The 27473-nt window shown below is 37.0% G+C and overlaps 1 protein-coding gene across 11 annotated transcripts; it reads left to right on the plus strand.

Annotated features, from left to right (window-relative positions):
• Positions 1-27473, plus strand: LOC114271785 (putative protein phosphatase 2C 51). 11 transcript variants are annotated; one of them, XR_014332348.1, is made up of 8 exons: positions 90-520; positions 1731-1860; positions 2791-2869; positions 2964-3118; positions 7680-7735; positions 10852-10901; positions 15881-15964; positions 16128-17887. XR_014332348.1 is itself a non-coding variant. In XM_028213422.2 (6 exons), exons 1-5 carry the CDS (start codon positions 226-228, stop codon positions 7723-7725), a joined length of 705 nt encoding a protein of 234 aa, XP_028069223.2. In that variant the 5' UTR covers positions 1-225; the 3' UTR covers positions 7726-7735; positions 15881-17887. The 11 variants fall into 11 exon arrangements, 4 of the variants coding, with proteins under 4 accessions (XP_028069223.2, XP_082729945.1, XP_028069237.2 ...); XR_014332346.1 differs by lacking the exon at positions 16128-17887 and adding an exon at positions 27207-27473 and having other exon boundaries at positions 105-520; XR_014332349.1 differs by lacking the exons at positions 10852-10901; positions 16128-17887 and adding an exon at positions 27207-27473 and having other exon boundaries at positions 37-520.

Genomic DNA, 27473 nt, shown 5'->3' on the forward strand with positions numbered 1-27473 from the left:
TTGATATTTTCCAAATTATACTCCAGTCTGTCCTGCGTGACGGACTAGTCCTAGTAGATATACAGAGATTCGCGCCAACTACGTTTCCCAAATTCCAACAAACTCAAACTCTCTCTCTCTCTCTCTCTCATCTTCTTCTTCTTACTGCTACTGCTGCTACTACTACTATATATCTAGGGTTTGGAGGTGCAATCAGTGATATCATTCATCAAGAAGACGACGAAGATGGACTCGACGATGAGATTGTTCTGTATTTCTGTTGTTGTGTTAGTCTTTTGTGTCTGTTCACTACCAAGATCGGCCGCGGAGACCGAGGCTTGCCGAAAGGTTTACCGCGAAGGCGGTGCAATGGCGGTGATTCGTTCTCCAGAATGTCCTCGTTGGGGTCACTCACTCTCATGGGGACGTTTGACTGACTCAACTACAGTGTATTGCTCAGAGGCTATTCTCGATGCTCTTGGGCGAGATTTCACTCACAATCACTTCTTTTGCGACGTTGATATTAGGTTTCCTCTTCGCCGTAAGTCTCTCCAAATTCAACTCTGATTTTTTGAATTTTTTTTTTGAATTTTGTTTTTGATCTTGTTTTTGTTGCTGAAATTTCTCAATTTTGTTTGTGTAGTTTATATTTTGGAAAGGAGAGGGCATAAATTTGTTGGAATCAAGTTCTAATTTAGATTGGTTTATATCTAAGCATCTGTTCTGTTTTGTTTAAATTTGTCAACAATCAAATGGAATTTATAATCTGAACTTTCGAGATAGCTCAGAATATTTGCAAATCAATTAGAAAAATACTAAACGATTCATATCCCTATTCGAGTAAAATAGTGTGTACTTGAGCACTTTGTTATTATAATATCACAATTTGCAAATCAATTTACGATTCATGCATATATCGATGCAAATATATTGGTGAATCTATTTTGGAGTAGAATCTATGATAGATTTCACTGTTCACAATCAATTCATGATTTGATTTATTTTTTACAATTTATGCAATTATTGAAATCATTGTGTGTGACAGATTCCAACTATTTTTTACCTTTTTGATATTTGTAGTGAAAATAATACACGTGTTTATGTTTAATATGAAAATAACCAATAACTATAAATGTTTTGTTGTTGTTTTGGTGATCATAGTGATTTTAATAGGATTGAATCAGACCTACCATGTAATTAACATTTTTTCCTCAATAATTTTTGTGTAGTCATAATACATTTAGACACGTGCTTATGTTTAATATGAAAATAACCAATAATTTTTGCAACCGTTAAGACGCCCGCAACTGCTTTTCGAAACCTTGCTATGAAGGCGATGTCTTCCCAAATGGATGGTGTAATATTGTTCTTATATAAGAACTATTTTATGACACCTGTCAAAATAAATTTATTTCATTTTTATTCGCATATATGATTGTTTAACATCTTTTTGTTGTAATTTGTATTGAATCTTAATGATTCTTGATTCGATTCGATTCGATTCACAAAATTTGGATTTTGATTAACGATACGATTCTTGATTTAGCAACTGCGCTTGAGTAACGAAAATAAAGAGAAGAAAAAAAGAAGAGGTTATTGTAATGTAGTTTTAGCTTGTATAATGAAAATAAAATGGAGAAGGCTTGCTTATATGAGAGTTGGATGATTTTTAGTTTAGTTTATTGGAATTGTTTTGTATACACATACTTATGTTGTAAACATGGTATAAATAAGTTTGACTATTGTTGCAGGTCTCCAGAAAGAAGCTACATTGGGTATTGTAGCTATTTTTGATGGCCATTATAGCAATGAAGCTAGTGAGACGGCATGGAAGTATATTGAGGAATACTTCTTCCTACACACGTATTTTCTATTTGATAGGTATTGCATTCTATACTATTTACTTATACTTAACTTTTGAGATGAGCGGATAATTTGAGCGAGTAATGTTATAGATGAGTATGCTTTACTTTGAAAATTGGATGATGTATAGTGTGCTTTATTTTAAAAATTGGATGACATAGCATATTATGATATGTGGATTGATTGACAATCTGTGTTCAAAGTTGTTTCTTGTAAATATTACTTGTATTTGTGCTTTTTCTACTTGTTAATCTTTCGTATCTCATGTTCTATGCATGTATGAATAGGTTGAAAATATAATCTTGAATTTGCACCTCCAATATATCAAATGTATTTGTGCATTTTTTAATCTTTCATTTGTCCATATGAATTATTGATTGAGATGATGACATGTGCATGAGTGTTATGTGCATGTTTGTGTTGCATGCATATCCATGGTAGAAATTGTTGGAACTCAAGCATTCAATTTTCTTGTTATTTTTTGGTGAGTCCATTTTCTTTGTTGGAAATATTGAACTCTGTTTTCCCCCTTATGCGCACATGCAATTAATTTTATTTTTTCTTGAGACATCAAGGCACATAATTATGTATACGTAATATATCTTATGGACTGAAGTATGAATATGTGATACATCTACTCATTGGAAGGAATAATAGGAAGAAGCGGGTGTGTGGCTTGTGTCCGTATGCACACTCATGCTCTACTTAGGAACTGACATTGTCTTTTATATGATGTAGTGTTTTTTAATTGTCACGTGTGTAGTATCTTTGCTCTTAAGTAAATACATGACCTTGTATTTAACTTGCACATGCTCACTATACTCGTTGATTGCAAAGCATATTTTTCATATACAAGTCTATAATATAATGCAGCAACTTTTTTCTTTGGTTGCATAATTGTTATAAGAATTACAAGTGTAGGTAACTTCATTGTTAATTCGTCAACAGGCTGGAGGGTGATAATTTTGATGGTTCCTACGTTAAAATGTTAAAGGAAGCATTGGTAAGAGCGATCCACGATATTAAGGTATGAAATACTTTGTTTCAATCCCTTTTTGTTTCATATATTACTTTTTTACTCCTCATTATTGATTTGAGGGTGTCAACTTTGTAAATCGCAGAATAGGTATACAGCAACCATCATAGTTATGGTAGACGATCACCTATTCCTATCCAGCCTCGATGGAAGTGCTGAGGTTGCTACCGGTAGCTGCAGTCGTTGGATGGCTGCTTCTCAATCTGAATCTCAATCTGTGTGTGAAGTATCTTCTAGAAGGTATGATGTAATTCTCAGCCTAGAAAAGCTATTATCATCTTCTTGTATTCTTACTTTTAAGTACAGTTGGTTCCATTGAGACTAATTTAATGGGTTCGCCTGTCTTTTTTAATAAAATTCTTCTGTGACGTGAAACTTCGCCCTTCCTATAGTTATGACATTGCACTAACTTTGCACCATTGTTTAAGGAGATACCCTTCCCCCTCCCCCTCCCCTCTTTGTGGATAAGTGTGAGATCTTTATATGAAACGAAGAAAGAAACTAAGTGGGCATGCCTTTTTATATAGGGTACAATCACATATAATTTGTATGCAGGCTTTTCATCCATTAACATCAACAGATTCATGTTAAGGATTTACACATGAGAATAAGCTTTTATACCTCTATGGATCCTCCATCTTGAGCGGAGTCTCTCCTAATCTTGTACTTTCTCCCTTTGCCATATTTGGCATCTTCCAGTATTCCTTATTTTTTGGCCCTACCTTTGCTGCAAAACTTAATCCTTTTGCTTTATGTAACAGAGGGTCATGTTTAGCATTTTTGAGAATTTCATTTGAACTTTTACTGCTGACGGAGTTTGAATCCTACTAATTCACATGTACTAGCAAAACAATTCAAACCTGTACTGAAAAGTTCATTTAGAATTTAAGTGTTGAGTAGTTTTTGCTGAATTTCTCATAGCTGACAGGTGCTGTCACCCAATAAGCCCCATTTCTGGAGTTTTATCTTTGGTTGTCAGCTTCTCTATAATATCTAATCATTCAGTAAATACTGCTAGGGGTTTTAGGGATTTTCAGTACCATTTTCCGCCATATTACAGCAGGCCTCTTCTTTCTCATCGCTTTCCATGCAGAGCTTAAATTATGACCACCACGCGAATGTATATTATGTATTTACTTGGTCCAGTCTTCATATTTAGAAGAGCTGTCAATGTTCTTCCAAAGTAACTTCTCTCAACTCCAAAGTTACAGGAAATGGGGAGTTCCATCTGCCTTCCCTTAATCTCCACCACCATAGCATTTTTGCACTTTCTCCAACATCATTTCTAGGTCCGTATCTTTCAACTGTAGAGGCGGCAATTGTCCAAGTAAATAAGTACACATATATGTTTTTAAGTTCTTCCACTTGGATAAGTCATGTGACATTAATATATTGTTTTTTTTTTTTCAACTTGAGCTTTCTAAAGCTATGTGCATATCTCATCTCTCCTTTTCTTTTGGATGATAGAGACAATATCTTGTATTGATTGCTTCTTTATTCATATTAGGAACTGACCATAAGAAAAATCTAAACTTGCTTTCAATTTATTTTATTTCACTCTTGGATAAAATTAGATGGAGACCAGTACACTTGTTTGCTGAACAAAATTTGTTATTGTAAAGATTTATGTATTATTGATATGTTGAATTGATGTATAGATGTAGTGTCTTTATTACAATTACAAGGATTCCTATTATATAGGAGTGTGTTTGGGAGTAGGTGGAGAGTAGGAGAAGTGTGGTAGGTGGTAGTGGTAGAGTGGGTTAGGTTTAGTGGAGTAGGTGAGGTGGTAGTGGTGTAGGTGAAGGTAAATTCTAACAGCCCCCCGCAAACTCAAGGAGGATAGAAACTAACCAACTTGAGTTTGGAGAGAGTTACAAAATAAGAAAATACATAAAAATAAAAAAGGATAGGAGACACTGTATGGTCGTGTCAGACCATTGGTGAAGACACTGAATGGGGGTGTCATAACGTTGTAGAGGACACTGTATGGTGGTGTCAGACCGATGTAGAAGACAGTTTATGGGGTCATGTCGGACCGTTGTAGCAGACAATGTTGTGATAGTTGTTGTGACAGTTTATGGAGTCTTGCTGGACCCTTGTAGAAACTAACCGGAATCAATGTCGGGACAGTTTACAAAGTCTTGTCGGACCCATGAAGGAGCTAACCGGAATCAATGTCGGGACAGTTTACAGAGTCTTGTCGGACCCTTGTAGAAACTAACCGGAATCAATGTCGGGACAGTTTACAGAGTCTTGTCGGACCCTTGTAGAAACTAACCGGAATCTATGTCGGGACAGTTTACAGAGTCTTGTCGGACCCATAAAGGAGCTAACCGGAATCAATGTCGGGACAATTTACAGAGTCTTGTCGGACCCTTAAAAAGTCGCACCCTCAAAAGGTGTGCCCAATCTTTCAAAAGGCGTGCCATCAAAATGCGTGCCCAATCCATAAAAAGGCGTGCCATCAAAAGGCGTGCCCAATTTATCAAAAGGTGTGCCGGACATGATGGCGAGGCACGTGAGTGTCTTGGTTGGCGTGCCCGTTTGTCGTCTGGCGTCAAGTGGCGCGCGATACGCGTGGCTGCCTTGGCTATTTAACCAAGACGAAGGCTGATGCTGAGGCAGAAGCTGAGACAAAAAAACTGAGAGAAATCTCTGAAAAATTCTTCGTTTTGCTGAGAAAGATACTTTGTAACACTCTGTAACACTTTGTTGCCCAGAAAATGGCCTCGTCTTCCCGTGGACTGCTCACCCTCTTTCCCGACCTCAACGAGTCAACAAGAGAGAGAACTGGAGCGGTGGCACTGGAACCGCAACCGAGTGCCCCGGAGTTTGCTCTGTTGAACTTTCCGATGCGGTCGGTGGAGCAAAAAATGGCAGTGCAAACGGATGTGGAGGCTAATCAGTATACTTTGAAGGCATGTGTGGAGTCCATGACGGCGGTCACAAACTTGTCGCACCGGCTGCAGAGTAGGACAAATGAGGTGCAGCAATTAAACGTCCAGCTGGCTCTGCTCCAACGCATGTATAAGGATGCGCGAGCAGAGATAAGCGTGCTAAGGGCAGAAAACAAGGAGCTGAAGCGGAAGGCCACCGTGATGTTCCGATTTGGAGGACCGCCATATGCTGCAGTGGAGGAGCATGGGGGAGTGAACGTGCTCGGTGGACAAGGAAACACGGAGGCAACACCGGCAAGGACTGCCCAGGACGGAGGCAAAAAGAAGAGACCGGCGGCAGAGTAGGTCGGTGGGTGGCCGTCTGCAGAAAAGAAAACCAAGCTGCTGCTGCTGCTGTTGTTTTTTTTTTTTTTTTGTGTAAAATGTGGATCGGGGTTGATCCCGATATGAATAAAAGATGGTTTGGTGTGCAAAGCTATATGGTATGAATGAAATTTAAAAAAGAGTAAAAATAATGTAAAAGAAAAATAAAAAAAGAAATAATAAGAATAACTTGGAAATCAAAATGAAAGATGGGTGTGCAAATCTTGTGTTTCGTTTTCTTTTTCAAAAGAGGGATTAAAATAAATATAAAAAAAAAAGAAAAGAAAAGGAAGTTTAGTGGGGAACATCAGTCTGTGAAAAGAAGTATTATCATCATTTTAGGCATATGCGGACCATTAGCCATCATCATGGGTTGTGGTTTCATCTTCTGACCCTTCTGGGACCCACCTTTGCCATTGTCAATTTGCATGATCGTCTGGTTATTGGCCTTGGGAGCACCCCAAAGCTCAGCATGTTTGCCGCTCTTGCTTAGCGTCTTGATCAGCGTGTGTGGGTCTACATTTCCCGACACAGTGACCTTGCCAAGGTCTAAGTCTATATGGGTTGTGTAAAACCCCATCAATTTTGAAGATCCAGACTTGTGTTCTGAAAGTGCACATTCCCTGTGACGGTTGTAAGCTCAACGTCAGGCATCAATTTCAGTTCCTCCTCGGTCGGTGGCTCGGCGCCGACTAGGCCGACTCGGCTGAGCAAAGCCTCGAGCTCCTTGCTCGTGATCTTTCCATCAGCGTCTTTATCGATCATCTTGAAGGTTTGAACGAACTCGAAGCAGATTTCGGACCAATCGCATGAGATCTCCGATGATTTCGAAGGCAAAACGCTAGTCGGAGTCTCCTTTTCGGGTTCGGATTTGCGGTGGTGGAACGGCCCGGAGGTTGAGGACTCGGAGGAGGAGGAACCGGAGCTGAACGATAACGGGTCGGATCGTGAGACCGACCGGCTCTTCTTTGACCTGAAGAGTCTTTTGGGGTTGATGTTGGTAACTAGCTTCATAGTTCCAAATCAAATGGGAAATAAAAGATGCGAGAGAGAGTGTTGCAAAGACGAACACAGGGGGTTATGTGTAGAGGTCCGGCGGGCGGCCAAGGCGAGGCTGCCGCCCGCCGGTGAAGCAGAATGAATAGGTTCTTAACCTTGCTCTGATACCATGTAAAGATTTATGTATTATTGATATGTTGAATTGATGTATAGATGTAGTGTCTTTATTACAATTACAAGGATTCCTATTATATAGGAGTGTGTTTGGGAGTAGGTGGAGAGTAGGAGAAGTGTGGTAGGTGGTAGTGGTAGAGTGGGTTAGGTTTAGTGGAGTAGGTGAGGTGGTAGTGGTGTAGGTGAAGGTAAATTCTAACAGTTATAATGAGTTGAAGTCTGCCTGCATATTGTAGAAACATTGTTGTCTTGTTTTTTGTTCTCTTTTAAATTTTTGCTCCAGTTTTTAATTGTCCTCCTTGAATTTGATGGTTAGGGATTTTAAGTTTTAAGTTATCTCATGCATTGTTTTTGGTTATTGTTAGGTTAGATGGTGATGGATGGGGCTATTCACTGAAGAACCTTATCTAAAACATATCAGGTTTCACCGTTTGAGATTGGATTTGGCCTTTTTTTTTTTTTTTTTTTGTAATTTTTTGTTTGCATTTTCTTTTAGATTGCACACTAAAGGCTAAGATTGGAATTGGTCCTTTTTTTTTTTTTTGATGTGTTTTCTTTTAGATTTACAAGAATGCACTCATATCAGTGTTTTAAAAGGCGCGCTTAGGAGCGTGCCTAAGCGCAAGGCGCAATGAGACGCAGCCTTGCGCTTCGAACAGGTCGAGATGAGGCACAATACTCAAGGCGCAGCTTAGGAGCTGAGGCGAGGGCTTTTTTTCGAGGCACGAGGCGTCGGCTTTAACAATTTTTCTACTCAAACTATTGATTAAGTTCTTTTTTTTTTTTTTTTTGTGGGCATACCCACAGGGATTCAAAACTCTTAAATATAAAATGGCCAAACGTGGTCAAAAGAGAGCAGAAAGTGATAAAAGATTGAATGTTATGCTTTATATCTTTTGTTGGATATTATATTTCTAATTTTTAGAAGATTGAATGTTACATTTAAAGATTATCAGAAATAGTTATGATTATTGAAATTATATATATATATATATATATTTATTATGTTGAAAAGTTTGCCTATTTTATAATTTTGCTTTTCTTTCACTACTTGCGCTTCGCTTTGGTGAGGCGCGCGCCTCACCGCATGCCTCGTGCATAGGCTATAGGAGACCTTATCGCCTCAGTGTGCTTGGAGCCTTTTAAGACACTGACTCATATTTTTTGGTTAATTAGTATAATTTTATTAGAGATGAGGCACCGAGGAGCTATGCTAAGGGAGTGTTTGATAATCTAATTCGTCAGTTAAAACTGAATGTATTAAGTGATAATCAATTAAGCTCGTTTGATAACTACAATTGATATCACTTAAAAATTTAAGTGCCTCCTAAATGTAAGGTAAAATTTAAGAAAATTTTAAGTCATAAGAAACTTACTTAATTTTAACTAAATTTATAAATACTAAACATAAGCATCAATGTACGTTTTTACTGTTACCACTACCACCACTATCGTGCCACCAACACCACAACCATCACCACCATTATGCCACCGCCACCAATACCAACACCACCACCATGCCACTGCCACCACTATCACCACTATCACCGTCATGCCACCACCACTACAACTACCACCACATTTACCACCATTGTTATTGTTGTCATAAGTACCACCATCATTTTACTACCATTACTATCGATATTGTCATGGCCACCAACACCATCAATGCCACTATCACCACAACCACTACCAACACCACTACCACCACCACTACCATACCATCACCACCACCGTCACAATATAAAAATTTTAAAAAATAAATTTTAAATTTGATCTTATATATATCAAATAATTTATTTTTAATTCAACAATTGAAATTTTATCAAATAGTTTTTTATCTTAAAAAATTCAGCATTCAGTTTTCAATACTTAATTTTTAGTTTTTGGCTTTATCGAACACGACCTAACTATATGTCAAAATCTACTCAAAAGTCTATAAAATCCAAAAATTGATTTGAGGATGAATTAATCATCCTAAAAAACCAACTATGCAAAAAAGAAAGTAATTTACTTTTAATACTCAAAATTGATTCTTCTTTGCCAACAAATGTGCTTATATTCCTTTCACCCCAACCTACCACATCAACACCAAAGGTACCTAAAACCACGCCTTCTTTCCCTTTTTCCCTACATGAGCTCCCTCCAAGAAAGAAGAAACTCCCCCACCATTGTATAGAACACCAATCGATGCCGAACCAACCTTTTCATGCCTACGTATGCGACACTGATTGACATGCACTTCTTTCCTTTTAGTAAAGTTGTCAATGGTGAGAATCTTCCTGTGTAGCATACCAGACAAAGAAAACCACCGTAGACAGGGCCTTAATAAGTTAGTACTCCAAACCCTTCTCTACCGGAAGATAGACACATTGCTCCCTACAAGAGTGGCATAGTGAGACTTCATACTGAACTGGCCGAATGAGGACTTCCACCATCACCAATATGGGATGAATAGAGATGACCAAGGAGATCCTATAGCTCCATAATGTTCGGAGCTTTAAGCTATTTTCGAAGCCCAAAATCCCAAAATACCTAATAATCAAATAACCGTAGGTAGTCACTGACTGATGCCTCTTTGTTACCAGCAATGCTAGCAATTTTAGGAAATAGACTCTTCAAACACTCATCTCCGCACGAGCAATAGCTCCAAAACCTAGTATGATCCCTACTCCCTATCACAAATTGAATATGCTCATAAAAAGTGTCTTATCTTACCCACTTCTGATTCCTTTCGATAGATCAATACTATAAGATAAAAGCCACCACCCTTCTCCAACATCTTTTCCTTTCACTAGAAAACCTCCATAATCATTTCCCCAACAAAGCTTGATTAAAAATGGCAAGTCCCGACCTCCCCTCCTTCAAGGATGAACGTACAGTGTCCCAATCCATGAAATGATATTTAACTCCTTTTCAATCCCTTCCCACCAGAAGTCACACACACTGCAGCTTTTCCAATTGTTTCCCAACTGAAACAAGAATAACGAACAAAGATGTGAAATAAGTAAGAGGCTACATAAAATGCTCCTCTGTCTTAATCATAGTCAACCTCGCTCCTTTGAACAAACACCCTTTCCTACCCTGTGGCTGTCAATCGCCTCTGGAACCTCTGCACCATCGACTTCTAGACCGACTTTACCTTGAATGAACTCCAAGAGGAAGACCCAAATACAAGAAGATACCTTAAAATGATTATTTGGGAAGATACCATCCTGTTACTGTTACACGGTCACTTATCCCAAAAGCTAGCTATTGAGGTGAAGATGCCCTCACGCTTATATGCTTAATATTACTTTAGTACTCAGGCGATGTGGGATTTCGCTTCACAGTTATGTCTCATTATTTTCTGACTATAGTTTTATAGCCATTAAACAGTAGATATTGTTATGTCAAGGATTTTGTTACTGTTTTCTAGCTAATGTAGTAAATTCTTAACATTTTAAAGATTCTCTGCGAAATAATATTTCTTGTGATCTTGTTTCTTACCTTGCTACGCATTGTTAGTGATGACCTTTATTTTGCAACTTTATTCAGCTAATACCATCAGCCATCTCATCATGCAAGCACTAGGGCATGTTTCTCTGGTAATGCACAACAACTTATCGTGCCTTACAGTTTTATGCCTTAAACTAGTTTTTTTGCTTGCACGGTGTAGTTTGATCATTAATGTGACTGTTAAGCGTGCACTGGTCTGCGTATGTTATAAGGGGCCAACCCAGCAACCTCAAATGTTCACTGCAAAAAAATACTTGAACCAGGAGTTTGGCCTTTTGCCCATCTGAGTAGATGTTTAATGTATCCTGACAATTGCTGCCTTATCTCCCTTATGAACTTTTATTCTGTTTCCAGAGATTGGATTTATGTAAGCTCTGAAGTTTACGGCGAGCTGAATGTTCAAAATGAAGTTAATGTTCATTTTATTAGACCAGATATCAGAAGTGGAAAGAAGTGACGTCAATCCAGTTTTCTATTTGTTTCCGGAAAGTGTAGTGTTTGTTTTCATTTGGTTTCTTATCTTCTCCCTGGGGTATAAAAATGTTTACCAATTATTTATACAAAAAAAGAAAAAAAAAAAGAAAAAGAAGAAGGTTTTCCACACTCTACTCCTTTAGAAGTTGTAAGCTCAGGTCTATTGAACTTAGTGGGGCAATACAGGTCTTGGTTTGTTTCTTCACATTCAATATTAATTGATGTAGAACGTGCGCACACTAATTTTTGGCATGGAGATTTTATTTACCATTTTATAATTTTATTTATGTCTTTAATATATGTATATATATATATATATATATATTTATTATAGTTTAAATAGAAGTTTTATTAATATTTTGTCCTATTTAATTAGGATTCTAGTTTGCTTTTTTATTAGGGTTTAGTTTCTTATTTTAATTAGGGCTAGTGGCCTATATAATATTAGGTTTTGCATTGTATTATTAAGAGTTTGATTATTAAAATTGAGAGTTTAAAGTTTTGGCCTTGTGTGATTAGTGCTATGGCCTTGTGTTTGTCCTCTCCCCCCTTTCTCTCTTTTATTCTCCCTCCCCGTTCTACATCACCATTTTGGACATGAAATTCTGATGTAACTATTTCTAGAACTAATATGAAACATTACGTTGTGTGCATCTTAAATTACATCATTGGTTCTCTTATATTGAAGGAGGGGGCCATTGGTTTAGTGGTTAAACCTTTGGCCAGCTAACCATGAAATCATGGGTTTGAACCTAAGGCCAGCTACTTTGTGCAAATTTATGCCAAAAGTTCGGTCTGTACCCAATTTATCCCTCCTAGACCCCATCAAATGGGGACTGTGTAGTTATTCAGTTAGTTCTCTTACATGGAACATTATATATAAAATGTTGGTGGATATACAAGGTAAAATTTGTCCTTTATAAGCAGGAGTTTTTGCCTCAATATTTACGAAGCTAAAGCTATTACTTTTACATTTAAGAAGTTATTAATGTCTCTAAATATATTGGTTAAAAATTTAGAGGGCTTTTGTCGCACCCCAAATCCGGGTATGACCGGCCGTGGCCCACAGTGACTCAACCCAAGGCACACGTAAACCTAACCACTAATCCATAATCACATCGAGCAACTATACAAAAGTCCAGTAATAAATAACCAAACTCAATCTTGTGACATGCCACAAATATAAACGGAAAAATCAACTGTAATCAAAACCATCCAAACTTATGGGATATAAACAACCCACATATCAAAATAATCCTAAATGAACCTCAATAAAAATAAAAAGAAATATGCACAAATTTGACATAACAATCTAAAACAAAATAAATGAATGTCCTAGAGGTCCATGCAATCGAGTCCCCGCTATGCCATGAGTTCACTCTAAGTCCTTCTAACACCTGGAAGTGATAAAAATTAAGTCAGTTGATAGCTCAGTGAGTAGCAACATGAATAGTAAATACAGTTTTGAAAATAGGGTTCAATTCCAAAATAAGATATATATATCACAGAAACTAGATTGGCATACAGTTTGGTAAATACAATCTGTTTCAAAAATAAGGTTCCACAATTCAACTCTTAAAATACTCATGTCTTGCAAGAACATGATAAACGACATTTTCCACTTAAAACAGATTATAACATGAACACCAATAATTTTCTGGGTACCAAGAAAAACAAATAATATGCCACACAGTTCTCAAGGTTATAAGCCCCGTTGGATCCAATACCGAACTAAGAGTCATTTTCAGGGTGGCAACCTGGGCCTTTTCTCAAAGACGATCTGATTGAAGGTCACCTAACTTTTTTTAAAGGTCTTTTCCTTACAATCGTTGAGCACTAGAGTCATCACGGCCCAATCCGGATCTGTTCCCTAGTGGCCAGAGTCACCACACACAGTGGAATAATTTCCCTGGACTAAATACACACATGGTCCCAATAATCAATACACATAAGTTTCGCAAAACATGGTAGTTCATCATTATAAACATGAGACCAAAACAAATAGTTTACAGTATGCAAAGTTCACATATGTTTCAGAAATAATTTGATTCCATTGATAATATAATAATTTATCAAAACAGTTTAGTCTTAAAATAACAATTTAATTTTCCAACAGTTCAGGGTAGGGGAACATTTATAAAAATACGTAGCATGAAACTACTTACCTGGAAACGAAATAATATAATCCTCGAATAGAGTATGGAAGTCCAACTAGTGCACTGAACCAATATAAAAACTACACGTCACAACTAATTTAAAAATACTAAAAAAAATAGAAACTAAGTAACCTCAACTAAAGCGCACTAACACGGCTCAACCTAACTCACCGTTACTCTTAAATATTACCTAAGTTTATGTTCTTCAAGGTTTAAAATCACCCAAGACATGGGTTCCGGTCAAAACTTAATTAATTGTAACTTTAAGATAAAACAGAATTTCAAACAAGCCTTCCCAACCTATTCGCTAACTTTGAAAATTACAAAACCCACTCCACGCTGTTCGAAAAATTCCAACAACCTCCAGATATGATCTAATATATCCTAAGTTTGAAACCCAATTGGTTTCACTTGATTTGCTTATCAAAATAATTATTTACAATTTATTATATCCAAACAGGTTGTTTTCTGCAGCACTTTAAAGAAATTGACGGTTCTCTTAATATACACGAGCAATCAATGCAAGGCCAAAAACGTACAAAACTAGACTCGTAACCGGTTCTAATGACACTAATTTGATAATTTTTGGATTTATACCCAAAGAGAACAACACTCCCGAATTTACTGTTTCGGACTGGTTTCCTGGACAGATTTGAATCCCTCAATTTATATGGATTTTGACTCTCAAAAATTATGAAAAAATTCAGATATGCAATTCAATATGTAATTGATCTACTGTAAAAATTTCAGTTCAAAATTCATCCGTTTGATATGGTTTCTTGATTTTTAAAGTTCGTGATTATGCGCAGAATTTTTTAACTAAGAATAATACCCATTCTTTATACATGAATTTAACTCCTCAAATTTCTTAACAGTATATATATATATACAAAATATATAAACTTACAACCTCTCCATGAATGAATAAAATAATTATAGAATAAGGATGAAGAACAAAGAAAGAAGAGAAGAAAACCTAGAAGGGCTAACCTTTGATGATCACACACAACACAACACACCCAAAAGTTCTTTGATTGCAACATCTTTTTTTTCCTTCTCTCAAACCCTCTCCCGTGGCTGCTGTGTTGTTGCCCTATGTGGTGAACAAATAATAGAGTAGGGTTTGTGTTTATTTTATTTTATACTAGTGGTGGGCACACATAGGTCAAATAAATAGATAAATATACAAAACATATGTATAAGTTATATGCAACTCAAATGGTAAGAGTTTGATATATTAACCTTGTGGTTTAGAGTTCAAGTCACACCCTCCTCTCTCTCTATTTTTTTTAATTTTTTATAATAAACCTTGCCTCTAAATTAAAGACTTTCACCATAAATTTATTTTAGGTTTAAAAATTAATTAAAAGATCCTCCAATAATATTTAATTTGCACCTTAGAATTCACCACCAAAATATTTGAGATTGTAATATTATTATTTAATTATTTACTTAATTTTTATATTCGGGTTCTCACAGCTTTTAGTTAATTGGACAGTCTGATCCTTTTGGAAGCTAAATAAGGCTTCAGATGAGGTTCACTCTTCATGAAATTTTATTCCAAACTTTTGTTTCTACCTAAAGCTGTTAAACTGCAGGGGAATATTGGATGAATATGGAATGCATAACTAATTCAAAATTTTGTTCAGTGACCACTAATCAAATTTAAGTAGATTTGTCTAAAATGACTGTTACATGACTGCAAATCTCAGTTTATTATTTTTCGTCTGTTACCATTGAAGAAATGACCTTTTAAAAAAGCGTAATGTAAGATTGATGGACCTTAATTTCTTTTTAGTCTTTCCAACTAAACTAGGACCTTTTGTGGTCTGAGAAATCATACTAGAGCAGAGAAAAACTTCTAGTCCCACTCCTGAGATAATGTTAGTCATTCAAGCCTGATACTTGTGTTACTTTGTCTGTAGTTTGGGGCATGATGACTGACCTTTAAGAAGTGAAAAATGAGAAATTTCATAGCTGTTCACTGAAAACCCGTTGACACAAGTTGTTATTCTTATTATTTTTAATATACGTAACACCTGTGGTAGCATTATTGTTCTCCTTTCCACCTCGTAAAAAAAACAAAGGAAAAAAAAAATAGGTATCTTTAGCGTCTGATGCTGTTTACTCAATCCAAGGAAAATAATGTTAGCTCTTTCATCCTATTCTTTGCTTGTTTTTTCTGAGATTATAATAACTAAATTATCACTAAATTCTGATGGTACATGATTCAGCAACCCCACCCCCACCCCCCACCCCCCGGTGATAGCAGTCTTGAAACTTCAATACAAGATGTGTTAAATTACCTATGTGAACTTCCATTCTGTCGTTTCCTTTTATGTTGTTAGTTAATATCATAAATTTTGATGAAAGATAAAGGATTTTAAAGTTTCAGTTTGACTGAATATTAAAGATGAAGGGGCTTTATTTATTTTCAGGCACAAAAAGTAAGCCAGAAAGATGTTAAAGATGATTAGCTGACCTGCAGCAGGCTCCACGGTATGGCCTGTCTCAATGCCAATGTGAGTATAATTGCTCCACTCACAGGAGTTCTGAATGTTATTCCTTATTTGTTTGGGGGTGGATTCTTTATCTTTTTCTATTCTATGATGTCTTCCATTTAAGAGTATAGTTGTATGTATTTTATAAGTGTCTGAATTTTGGATTTTATGTCAACTCTTCAAGTTTGCTTGTGAACTTGTAGATTTGAATTGAACAGATTTGTATTTAAAAGGATAGAAGCCTGTGGCTTGCACCATTTTGGGGTTGCTTCTTTCACAGATGTTCAAAGGGACTTCTGGGCTTGAAAGGAGTTCAGTTTAGTAATTGATCAAGATCCAAGAGGTTCAAACCATTTTGAGATTTCTTTCAACAGTGATGCCAATGGTCTTTTAATTCTGAAGAAAGATTGAAAGGAGCATTGGTAAGGTTGAAAATTTCACTTTTATCTTGTCTGAGTAAAAAACAGGTTGAAGATTTGGTTATGAAGGTGAAAGAATGCTGACTGATGCAGGGAAACCTACTGAATTTTCAGAATAGAGGCTATTTGACAGCATAAACAGTGAGTAATTTAAGGTTGTAATGGTTAAATAAGGCCATAATAGGTAGGAGAAGGGATTAGGGTTGATTTGGGGTGATAGGAAGAGGTTTTGGGGCCGAAATGTGTACTATCAGAGGGATGTGAATAGTAACCTAAGAATAGTAACTGGGGCATGTGCACAAAGAAGAAAGAGAAGAAGGAGAAGTAGTGAGGGAAAGAGGTGCTTCACCCTCGCAAGGGTTAGGGCAATCACATGCAAACACAATTTCTAATATTAACTCTTCATCAAGTCTTTGAGATAACATATATATATATAGGCTAAAGACTCACCTAATTCTACAAGAACTTGGACCCAAATTTAGTAACTAAGAATATTTGGTAACTACTAATAGTCTAGACCAACTAGGACTCCATGTAAAATTCAAATAACGTTACTTGACCCGCAAGAGAACCCATGGACTATGACTAATACTCGGGTAATTTTTATTCGGATGCCATAGAAAATCTCTATACACTCCACTTGTGTCATATGGGTATAAATTTGCAAACAAAAATAAAATATTCAGCCATATACTTACGAATGTAAATGAATTGATCAAATATATATTCTATTCAATAGTTTATATTAGAAAAATTGTTTTTTGTTCGGAAGTTTATGCTTGAACATTTGACTTTTGTTTGGAAGTTTATATCGGAACATAATAAATGATGTGCAAGAGATTTTATGTGGTGTGTGGATAGAATTTTACCTTACTAATGTCCAGCAATTATTGAAATTACTGTGATATTTCCAAGTACTTGAACCTAAAATGATGACATAAATTTTCCATGAGCATACTAATTTAAAATAAACACAATTAAAGACTCAAAATTATTCCAAAACTTCAATCTATGATGCCCTAAATGTGCTTCATGCGAAATTCTAGATTTGTCCTTTTTTCTTCTTTCCATGCTCACCATCACTGCCGTTAATAAAAAGGTGGAAGAAAAGAGCACTGATTGTGATTTCGTGGATCTTGTAAGGTTAAGGTAAAAATGGGGATGGAAACATCTTGTAGAATGGAAAAAGAGTTGAATAGGCTCCAAGTTTTGTTACTTATGGTGGATAGAAGGGGAGTGGGACTTTAGTGGGTGGGACAGCGTGAGGATAAGGATATGGTTGGGGGTTCGGTTCAGCATTCCCGTTCAGGAGGTTTGATTTTACCTAAGAAACCTGTTAGTGCTTACTCTGTTTCACGGAAAAATTTAGAAGAAATTTCATGGAGCATCTGAAAATTACATCTGTTTGTAAAGCTGGTAGTGATAAATGAAAATCTATGTATAATGATGAAAAAGCTGCTTATGTGAAGTTGGCATAATATTTAGATTTATTTCAGTTCTTGGGGGATGGTTTTTATATTTTGTATTAAGATTGTCATTGCCTATCTTTTGTATTTTTTTTCTTCTTTCTTTTTCCTTTCATCCGATTGTATAAGGCTTTTTCCCCTTGGCACTTGCTCCAACACTGAAGCAGTTGGGTTCTGCTGAGCTTTGACCATTGCAGGTGTTGGTGAATGGAGATTGACTGAGAATTCTTCTTGAACTTGATCAATAAGGCGTTGGGGTTTAAAATTATCCCACCATTTGACAAAGTGTTGGCGAATAACCAAGTTATTAGAAATAACATATTGTCATTTAAATATCTATGAGACTTTGTATTTGGATATAAAAATGAGTAACTAGGGAAATTGTTTTTGTTGTTGACTGAGTTTAAAAACAGAAGAGAAATAATTTACTTGTTCAATTAAAACATAGGGGAAGATCTCATGAATAGCACCATGCTGAGTCCACCATCGAAGAAACTAAGTGGGAAATTCTGACTTGAATTTGTGGTCAAATTGGAGAAACCAGGAGTGACTGCATGACTTATTTTAATTGACCTAGAAAAATGACACATTTCATGAAATGTTCCATATTCCTTGTGTTCAAATTAACGTCTGATTTAAACACATGCAATGTAACACATAGAATGCTTAGCTTGCACACTTTTACTTGTCAATTTTTGTTTGCTTATTTTAATTACCAAACCATTCATTAATCCATTTGTCCATTGGTGAGTGTCCTCTAATGGAAAGAGGGCTCAAACCACAAGTTGTTTTGGGTATGAAAGAGGCATTACACTATTGGTAATGAACCTCCTTAAGGAATTAAACCATTAGGTGTAGCACCTCTATTTCACACTTAGGCAAACAAGTGGTTTGAAACCATTTTCAAAGTAAAACAAAAAAAGTGAAGAAATGAGAGAGATTGCAGAGATTATAAGTACTGAAAATGAGTGATAAAAGCACTAAAGCATGTAACCAACTCAAACCAATGATAGTTAAAGTCTTAAAACACTAAGCTAGTGAAGGAATTAACACTACAACCATGTCATACAAGGCTCAAATGAAACAAATAACCAAAAACATAGGCAAAACAACCCTAAATATGGTCTAAAACATGCTGGACTTAAATCACAAAAAGTTAAAACAATAAGCTAATACATGGAGTTAACTAGGCATGCAAACATAACACAAGGAGGGGAGGTTAACCCCTCTAATTTTAGACTTTAAAATAAGTTTTTTACCACTGAAAAACCTCTGAAATTCAGTGGTTAAAAGGCCCAAAAAAATTGATTTGAAAGTGATGAACAAAGGCACAAAAAACTTTATAAGCAAAGAAGCAAGAATGGTGAACCACCTCTAACTAAAAAAGGGGTCAAACCACTACTTTTAAGTCACAAAAACAGAGCTTCTTACAGTTCAAAACCAGACCAAAAGCAATTGAAATAGATGGCAAAACAAGTTTTTTGAAACAAAGCAAACAAGACAAGTTTTGTACCTTTGAAGTAAAGCTCAATTTTAGGCACCAAATCAAGCAAAAACCACTTGCTAGAGCTCAAACAAAGTCTCAAAGAAACTCAGCTCAAAGGTAAGGAGATTTGGTTTAGGAGGTATAGGCAAAAGCTAAGGATTTGTGAGTAAATGTATACAAAATTGCACAAGAGAGAGAAATCTAGAGAGAGGGAGAATTTTGTTCCAAAATTGCTAACCTCCCAAAATGGGGGAGGAACCCCCCTATTTATAGAAAACCACTCTTTGAGCTTTGAAACATCCCATCATACACGTGTAGGGAGATGCAGTTCAATGTGCTAACAGCTGGCACAGCTGTCAACAAATATTTGGAAAAAGGCACTGGTGGCCGGCCACACCCTTGGCCGACAACCATTATCCATGGCCGACAGGTTACCAAAAGTTCCAGACAAGAAAAAAATAAGGTTTTGGTCCAAAACAAGGCACAAAACAGATAAGGTTTCAAAGTTCAAAGGCAGGGCACTCCGTCGAGAACTTTGAGCACTCGAAACGAACACATGCAATCATAATCATCGAGTGCACAAGCGATTACGTCCGAGTCTTGAGGATAGTAAAAAATGGGGTGTCTACACCCCCTCAGTCAATGAATCAGATTTTTTTAATTTAATTTTTAATTTTCTTTCTTTCTTTTGCTCACTCATTGGCGGCTTTCACGCTCAAGAGTATGGAAACCAAACCAGAGAACCATGGATACAATAAAGATAGCCTGGTTGGTGACTTTGATTTAGCATTTTTCTCATGCCTTGACTACAAAGAACTAAGGGGGAAGCCGTGGAGATGCAAAAAGATAGAAGGTGGTTAAGAGATTCAACATCACCCATGATATGCTAGTATAGGTTAATTCATCCAGAAATGCAAAAGACACAATGCTAGAAGCAATGATGGATCTAGGGGGGGCTAGGGATGTCACGCCCCACTTTTTATTACTCAGAATTTATGACCAAAGCCATTAACAATGGACTCAATTTCAGAGTTAGTTTACAGAAGCTCATTATAATGATAAGAAATACAACAATAAGGGTTCTCTTATACAGACAATAAAATGAATGCAACAAGAATTATATTTAAATAAATTGCCCGCAAGCTTACATCTTCCAAGGCAATAGCCCGGTTACACAAAATGGTATCTCAGACCCATACACGTTTAGCTCTTGGCTTACAAAGTTCACAACAAAAATAAGAGAGTTGTCTACTCTTCACAAAAGAAATATCCACGCCCTCAGTTTGGCGGGATCACCACATCTTTACCTGCACCAAATCCCATAGGGGTGAGCATAACGCCCAGTAGAGAATTCTAACAAAGTATATACAATTATGCAACTCTTAATAAAAATGCATATGCCCATGCCATGCCACGCTCTTTTTAAAGAACATTCTTTTCATGCTATTTCCATATTTGTTTTCAACTCAAACTTACATTCATAACACATTTCAAAACTTCCAATTTTAATCAATAGGGGCGGTAAATACGACACTGGTAATCCCTAGGCTAGTGTCTGTAAGTAGGCTCAACAAGTATTACCAAACTGTCATTTTTACCGGTATTAATCGGAAGGTTCGACATCTATCCGCGCGGTTTTCTGGTATTTTACCATGGACACTCATGCCAACTTATCAAAGTTATCTACATCACCTAACTGGACTTACCAACGTGTTTATCCCTTTCACATTTCCGTAGTTCTTATTACAATACATTTCCCATTCATGAAGTAAATGATTTCAATCTACATACACCATGCATGATAGTAAATCAAATGAATATACAATGCAACCATTTCTCCATGTCTCATGGAAAATTCTCAAGTCATTCCAACAACATTACCAAACAATTCCATTCACCATTTACATGTTTTTTTTTTCCCCTATCCAATAGTCAAGAGTTTATTAACATTTGACCATATGCAACTATAAGACGACAATCCATGCTCTTTCAACTTTTACTTCCATTTAAGCCAATGCAACATGTAGATGCTAATTTCTACTCTCAAAATCTTTTGTAGTATAAGATGTTTCTTTATCAATAAAAATGGTCACATCTATGTGTAAATGTAGACATTCATACCCATCTAACATTTCATGCACATTAATAATAATATATCAGATGAGAATGCGACGCAATAATTAATATTTCATAACATTTCTTCATTTTCAAATATCTCTACGATAGTGCCAATAATCACAATTCTTGTTTTCTTTCTTCATTGTTCTTTCACAAGAAGTCCATATATCATCAACACATATGTATGATTTCACATTCACAAGCCTTCACAATCTCGTCTCCTCAAGACCACAAATAGTATTTTTCAAAACATTAATTCCCACATTCCTAGTTTTCACAAAGGTACACAACAAATAATCATCTCACACCATATATCATCTTATCTTTAACCATAGTTTTTCTAAAACAAATTCTTCATTTCCATATATCAAAAAGCTTTCTTTCTTACCACCACATGATGGAATCTACACACATTCATCTTTTTATCCAATAAAAGAAAGGGTTCCATGGACATTTCTATGTTTTTCAAAAATCTCCAAATTGTAGGGTTTTCATCAAAAAACAAACATTTTCCCCTATTCTTAGTGAGAACATGCCAAATCATCCTTTTTATGTTTAATGACAAAGAAAAACTCCCTAGGATTAACATAGGGTTGAGATTTTTAAACCCACATTTAAAACACTCTACATTTTGCTCAAAAAAAAAATAAATAGAAGTTTGACATGAGAACCACTAGAAGACTCACAAATCAACATTTATATGGCATAACATGTATATATAACTCAAGAAAACCCTACCTCAAGAGAGAAGAGGAGAAGAAGCTCGAAAATCAACCTCGCCAGAAAACGATCTCCACCGGTCAATACGAAGCCCCTGACATGCTCGTCATTTTGGTAAAAAAGACTAGCATCAAAATCCCAATAGATTTCTTGAGATCAAAGAAGATATAAAATTTTGAGGGTTTGGGTAGAGAGAGATGAGAGAAAAAGAGAGAAACAATATAGAGAGAGAGAGTGATATATTTGGAAATGAGAGAAAATGGACCAAAAATGCAAAATATAGTTGAAAGGCATGAAAAACGAAGCAAAAACGCGGAACACCGCACGTGCGGCGCACCTCCCCGCACGTGCGGCGCACCTCCCCGTACGTGCGGAGCGGCCCTCCCACACGTGCGACACTTACCCCCGCACGTGCGGTCCTCTCCCGCACCTCCTTCTCGCACATGCCTCTTTAGCAGTGTGCACCCAGCTCCCCTGCCCGACTTCCCGCACGTGCGGCCTGATCCCCCGCACGTGCGGCCCTGGCCCTTCTAGCCCGGAAAACTTTGTCTTCGCTCCCGACACTCTGGATCCGACCCAGCACCTTCCGAAACGAGTGAAAACTCAGGACCGAGACAACCACAACAGAGAAAGTTTCAAGAAAGAATTTTCAACAAAAACTTACCCGGTGTTTTTAACAACGATAGTTCAAACGAAATTTCAAGAGAGTAAGGCAAAACACGCACCGGTCATCATAACCTCCCAACCTTAGAAAATTTCGTCCCCAAAATTTAACAACGCCGAAACAAAACTAACACTTCAAGAAGGAGACACGGTACTCAGAAAGACCTCCCTAACCAACTAAGGAAACACGACTTCAATCCCCGGCCACAACCAAATTTGGAATACTTTCCCGGCTCAAGAAACGTCAAGGACATCCGAATCAATCAAGACACATAGAAAGGGTCACAGATTTCTCCTCGATCCATACTACCCACTGGACTTATGAGACAAGAACAACAACAACAACAACAACCGCGGCAACAACACACGTACCACCCAGGGCATCCACCTTCACTACCCCCAAACACTCTCGAACGCTCAACACTCCAACAAGTAAAAGAATAGAGCTCTTTACGCAAAATCCTTGGTTGCTCAATCAAAAGAAAAGAATCACAACAAAACCCGGCCCAAAACAAGACCCCGGCCTAACAAGCCGTAATAACTCCAATTGATCCACATAGCCAAATATACAAAATTCAAGATTTAGCAATAAAATTAAAGTGGTTATAGCATCCCAATCATAAGGGTACGATAATTAACAATTCATTCTCAAAAGAAAATTTCATATTTTTCTCAGTTCTTGGTAAAATCGTTTCTTTTACATATAAAACATTTTCTCAAATGTGTCAAAACTCACACCGATTCCAAGTCAAAATACATTTTCTGCCTTACAAACAAAATTCCAAAAATTTATTTGTTTCAAATTCTTTTCCAACATACGATCGGTGAACCTCTACCGTCACCCCCTAAAACCTATCACCCACACGGTGATGCTACAACCACATCAACATAACACTACCACAATGGTAATTAACAAATACAAATGTTGTGCCATCCACACCAAATACTACAACCAAGAAATTTCATTCGGTCATGTTTATTATTATTACCATATAGTTTTTCATCCACACCAGTAACAAAAGGGCACAAAGACTAGTTTCAACGAAAATTGTTTATATCATCTTGAATGAAAACTCTTTTCTTCATTTATACATTTTCTCAAAAATTCACTTAAATTCATACCGTTTTCAAACAACATTTCATGTCATAAATTTAGAGTAAAACTCATTTATTTTGTAAACATTTTCCCAAAACAAGTCTTAAAATTTCACCCCAAGGGTTTTAGTTAAAATAGAATTGTCATGAAAGTTTTCAAAAGCTGGAAATCACCCCTCATTTAATTTTCTCAATAAATAACCGGTGAATCCCGACCATTACCCAATCACATCCATCACACTTACAACGATTTCCACAGTGCAATAATTACATTTCCATGACAAACAAAAGTTAGAGATGAACAAGGTGCCAAAAGAACTATGCAGGACACATTACTTTTCCAAACGTCAAAGGTTTCATACCGATACAACACTAACCAAGAAGACCATCGATACATGAGGACTTACAAACGTTCCCAACCAAGGGACTAACACTTTACCCCGACTCTCGGGTTTCACAACTCACATCGGGAAGCGCATATCGACTACTACCTGCACAAGCAAAACTCAATGTCCCCAAACACAACCCACGGTACAACACCGCCTTCTAGCTAATTCTGTGCTATATTTTCCAAAGGTTCAACTTTACAATCCACATCTAAACCATTCTAAAGTGATTATGTGTCACCCACCTTGATACCGATCAACTTAACGAATCACCCAAGAATTTTCCACTCCTACTCCATTCACCTAGAGACAGGTTTTCAAACACCGTTCTACATAGTTTCAGGGTCTTTTCAGCCTCCCAAAAACAGACTACTCCACTATTATTCCCATAGAAATTCTACTCATACGCCTAGATGGCAAACACACTCTTACATTCAACACAAGATCGAATAGGTCAAAGCCGATTACACGATCCTGGTCACCCAAGACAATTCTCACCGATGGTACCCATATCACTTGAGAACATAAACCATCTGTCAATCTAGCAACACGTCAAGCATCTACTCATGAAATTCTTTTCTCACCCAACTCTCTACCCGCAATCTAATAACGTCTCCAACTTATAACTGGCCAAGGCATAACATTGACCCCACTCACGGTTGACAAGACCACAACCAACTTAGTAATCCACAACTTGACACACCAAACGACATACAGAACTGCTTTCCTCACTATACCAAGATATGGATCTCACACTCCTTTAGACATTCCCACATCAATCCCACCAATCTTCACTAGACTCTAAGGTCTCATATTTCCTCAAACTTAACAAATTAAAAAGCTTTAAAATAGAGTTTTGGCCGTCATCCCAACACTACGCTAGTCACAAGGATTTTTCGCGAACCTCTCATTGTCCATAAACAAGTTCCGAACTAATTAAGAATTTAAAGGCCATCACACGACCAACACAAAATTTAATATAGTGATCCCGGTTGTCCTTTTACTGTTCAGTTGTATTTCGGACTCGGTTCCGTGGAGTTGGTAGTTGTATCTATCTTGTTGTCGTCCTTTAAATCCATGTGTTTGAGTTTTAGGATGTGTTGGGCTTGGTTGTTACAGGTTGGTAGAGCTTTGGCTTCAATTTCTGTTGCCCAGTTTTTGAGTTGTCTGCTTGAGCGGGTCATTTTACGCTCGAGCGGGGTTTACACCCTTCCAGCATTTTGAGTCCCTGCAAAACTTCTGCAGGTGTGTTTTCTACGCTCGAGCGGGTTTCTTGCGCTCGAGTAGGTTGCGCTCGAGCGGGCTTGTTGGCGCTCGAGCGGGTAGTACCTCGTTGGTGAAAGTTCTGGGAGATGAAAATCTACGCTCGAGCGGACTGATCTTTCGCGCTCGAGCGGGTGTGTTTCGTCTTTGTGTCTTGGCGCTCGAGCGAGAATTCTTGCGCTCGAGCGGGTTCAGTTTTCTGTTCTTGACGCTCGAGCGTCCTGTTATCCGCTCGAGCGGGAATGTCGTACATCAGTTGGCAGTTGGGCGTTTTAAAATCACTTTTTACATTCTCTCTCTCTCTAACTTTCTAAAAACACTTTTGAGAGCTTCTCTCTCTAGGATCTCCCTTCTCTCTAGGGTTTGATCTAGTTAGAGTGTCTCCCTATCCTCCGGCCTTTGTAAAAAGTGTGTTGATCGTCAAGGGCTTCGTTTTGATCCGAGAATCGTGGTGTTTGGAGCATTTTCGCTTTCTTCTCCTTCTCCGTTTGAGCTCTAACTTCGAGGTAGGGATATCCTACTCCTCTTTATGAGCTTTGTCTTTGAATTTTAGCATTTTGATATGTTGGGGGTTGTTGGGTAATTTTGAGAAAGTTTGGGTCTTTGTGTAATTTTACAAAAGATGGGGTTTTATTTATAATTAAACCTATATGCATGTTTGGCATAGAGAAATGATATAGATGATGAACTATGGATGAAAGTGGAACCTTGGGGTTGTTATGTTAATTATGGGAAAATGCCATAATTAGTTGGATAAATTAATTTGTATAATTAATTTTGAGAAATGAGGAATTGAATTGCGAATATTCAAATTGAAAAGATTATGGGGTTAACAGGTGTAGTTGGATTCATTTAATCGCTCACTCAGGATGAATGTTGATAATATATCCATTTGTTGCATTTATTTCCTGTTTAGAAATAACTGCTTGGGCTATCGGTGGAGGATAGCCTTGATTGTTGTAGGCAATGCATGATGATTAGGCAAACTAAAACTAATCGATTGAGTATGCTATCGAATATAGCGGTTGGAATAATACATCGACTTTATGTATTGAATGTTTGTGTATATGATCTATGTTTATATACATTGTGTGTGTGGGAGGAGATAGGGAATGTACTCCATGATTTAGGGGAAGATAGGGGATGGACTTCTAAGCCGGGTTGTGTGTGACATTGATACAACACTACAATGTGTTTCAAGTGTTGATTATGGAAGTGTTTAGATTGATTTGATATAGCACTAAAATGTATATCGTTATCAATTGTGAAATATAGAAGTGTTTCTATGTAATGTTGATACAGTACCACAATGTGTATCGTTCGTATAGTATGGGAGTGGCTTATGTGTTATTGATACAACATCAAAATGTGTATCCACCATGAATTTCGAAAGTATTTTTAAGATGAGTCTTATTCTCATCAAGTTATTTGGCTAAGTTTTGAGCCTTGCTTTCAAACTCAAGGTTGAAAAAGAAATGAGAAATGAAATGTAACATAGACTTAAATGTGATGAAACCGGAATGTGATATAAGTGAGTGTATCGGTGTTGACCATCTATCAACTGCTAATCTTTTAGTCATTGTTCATAGCTGGTTTAGCGTATTTCTGCTGGGCTGTGGCTCACCCTTTATGGGACATCATTTTCAGGTACAGGTAGCATGCCACCTCCAAGGACATAGCTTGGGAGGCTAGAGGCAGACAGAATGCTTTTGTTGTTTGCTTTCTTTTGATGTATTACATGTAAATTCAAGCCAAAGGCTTAATATGTAATGAGTTAGCACTCTTCTTTTTGTAACCAAGTGTTAACTTGGAAAGCTGTAAACCCGTAGGGCATTTGTTTTTGTTGTTAACATGTAATACTTTTGTAAGAACTACTCTGATTAGTGGAAAGATGGTTAGTTTCTTTTATATCAA

This window comes from Camellia sinensis, chromosome 6 (assembly GCF_055761805.1).
Source record: "Camellia sinensis isolate YWXY chromosome 6, ASM5576180v1, whole genome shotgun sequence".
In the NCBI taxonomy this organism is placed as follows: Eukaryota; Viridiplantae; Streptophyta; class Magnoliopsida; order Ericales; family Theaceae; genus Camellia; species Camellia sinensis.

Bases quoted from the DNA above. Each gene is read 5' to 3' on its own strand.
- LOC114271785 (XM_028213422.2), top strand. From the start codon at position 226: ATGGACTCGACGATGAGATTGTTCTGTATTTCTGTTGTTGTGTTAGTC. The intron at 2,870-2,963 runs GTATGAAATACT...TGTAAATCGCAG, and splicing joins GAGCGATCCACGATATTAAG to AATAGGTATACAGCAACCAT. The intron at 3,119-7,679 runs GTATGATGTAAT...GGTTATTGTTAG, and splicing joins TGTGAAGTATCTTCTAGAAG to GTTAGATGGTGATGGATGGG.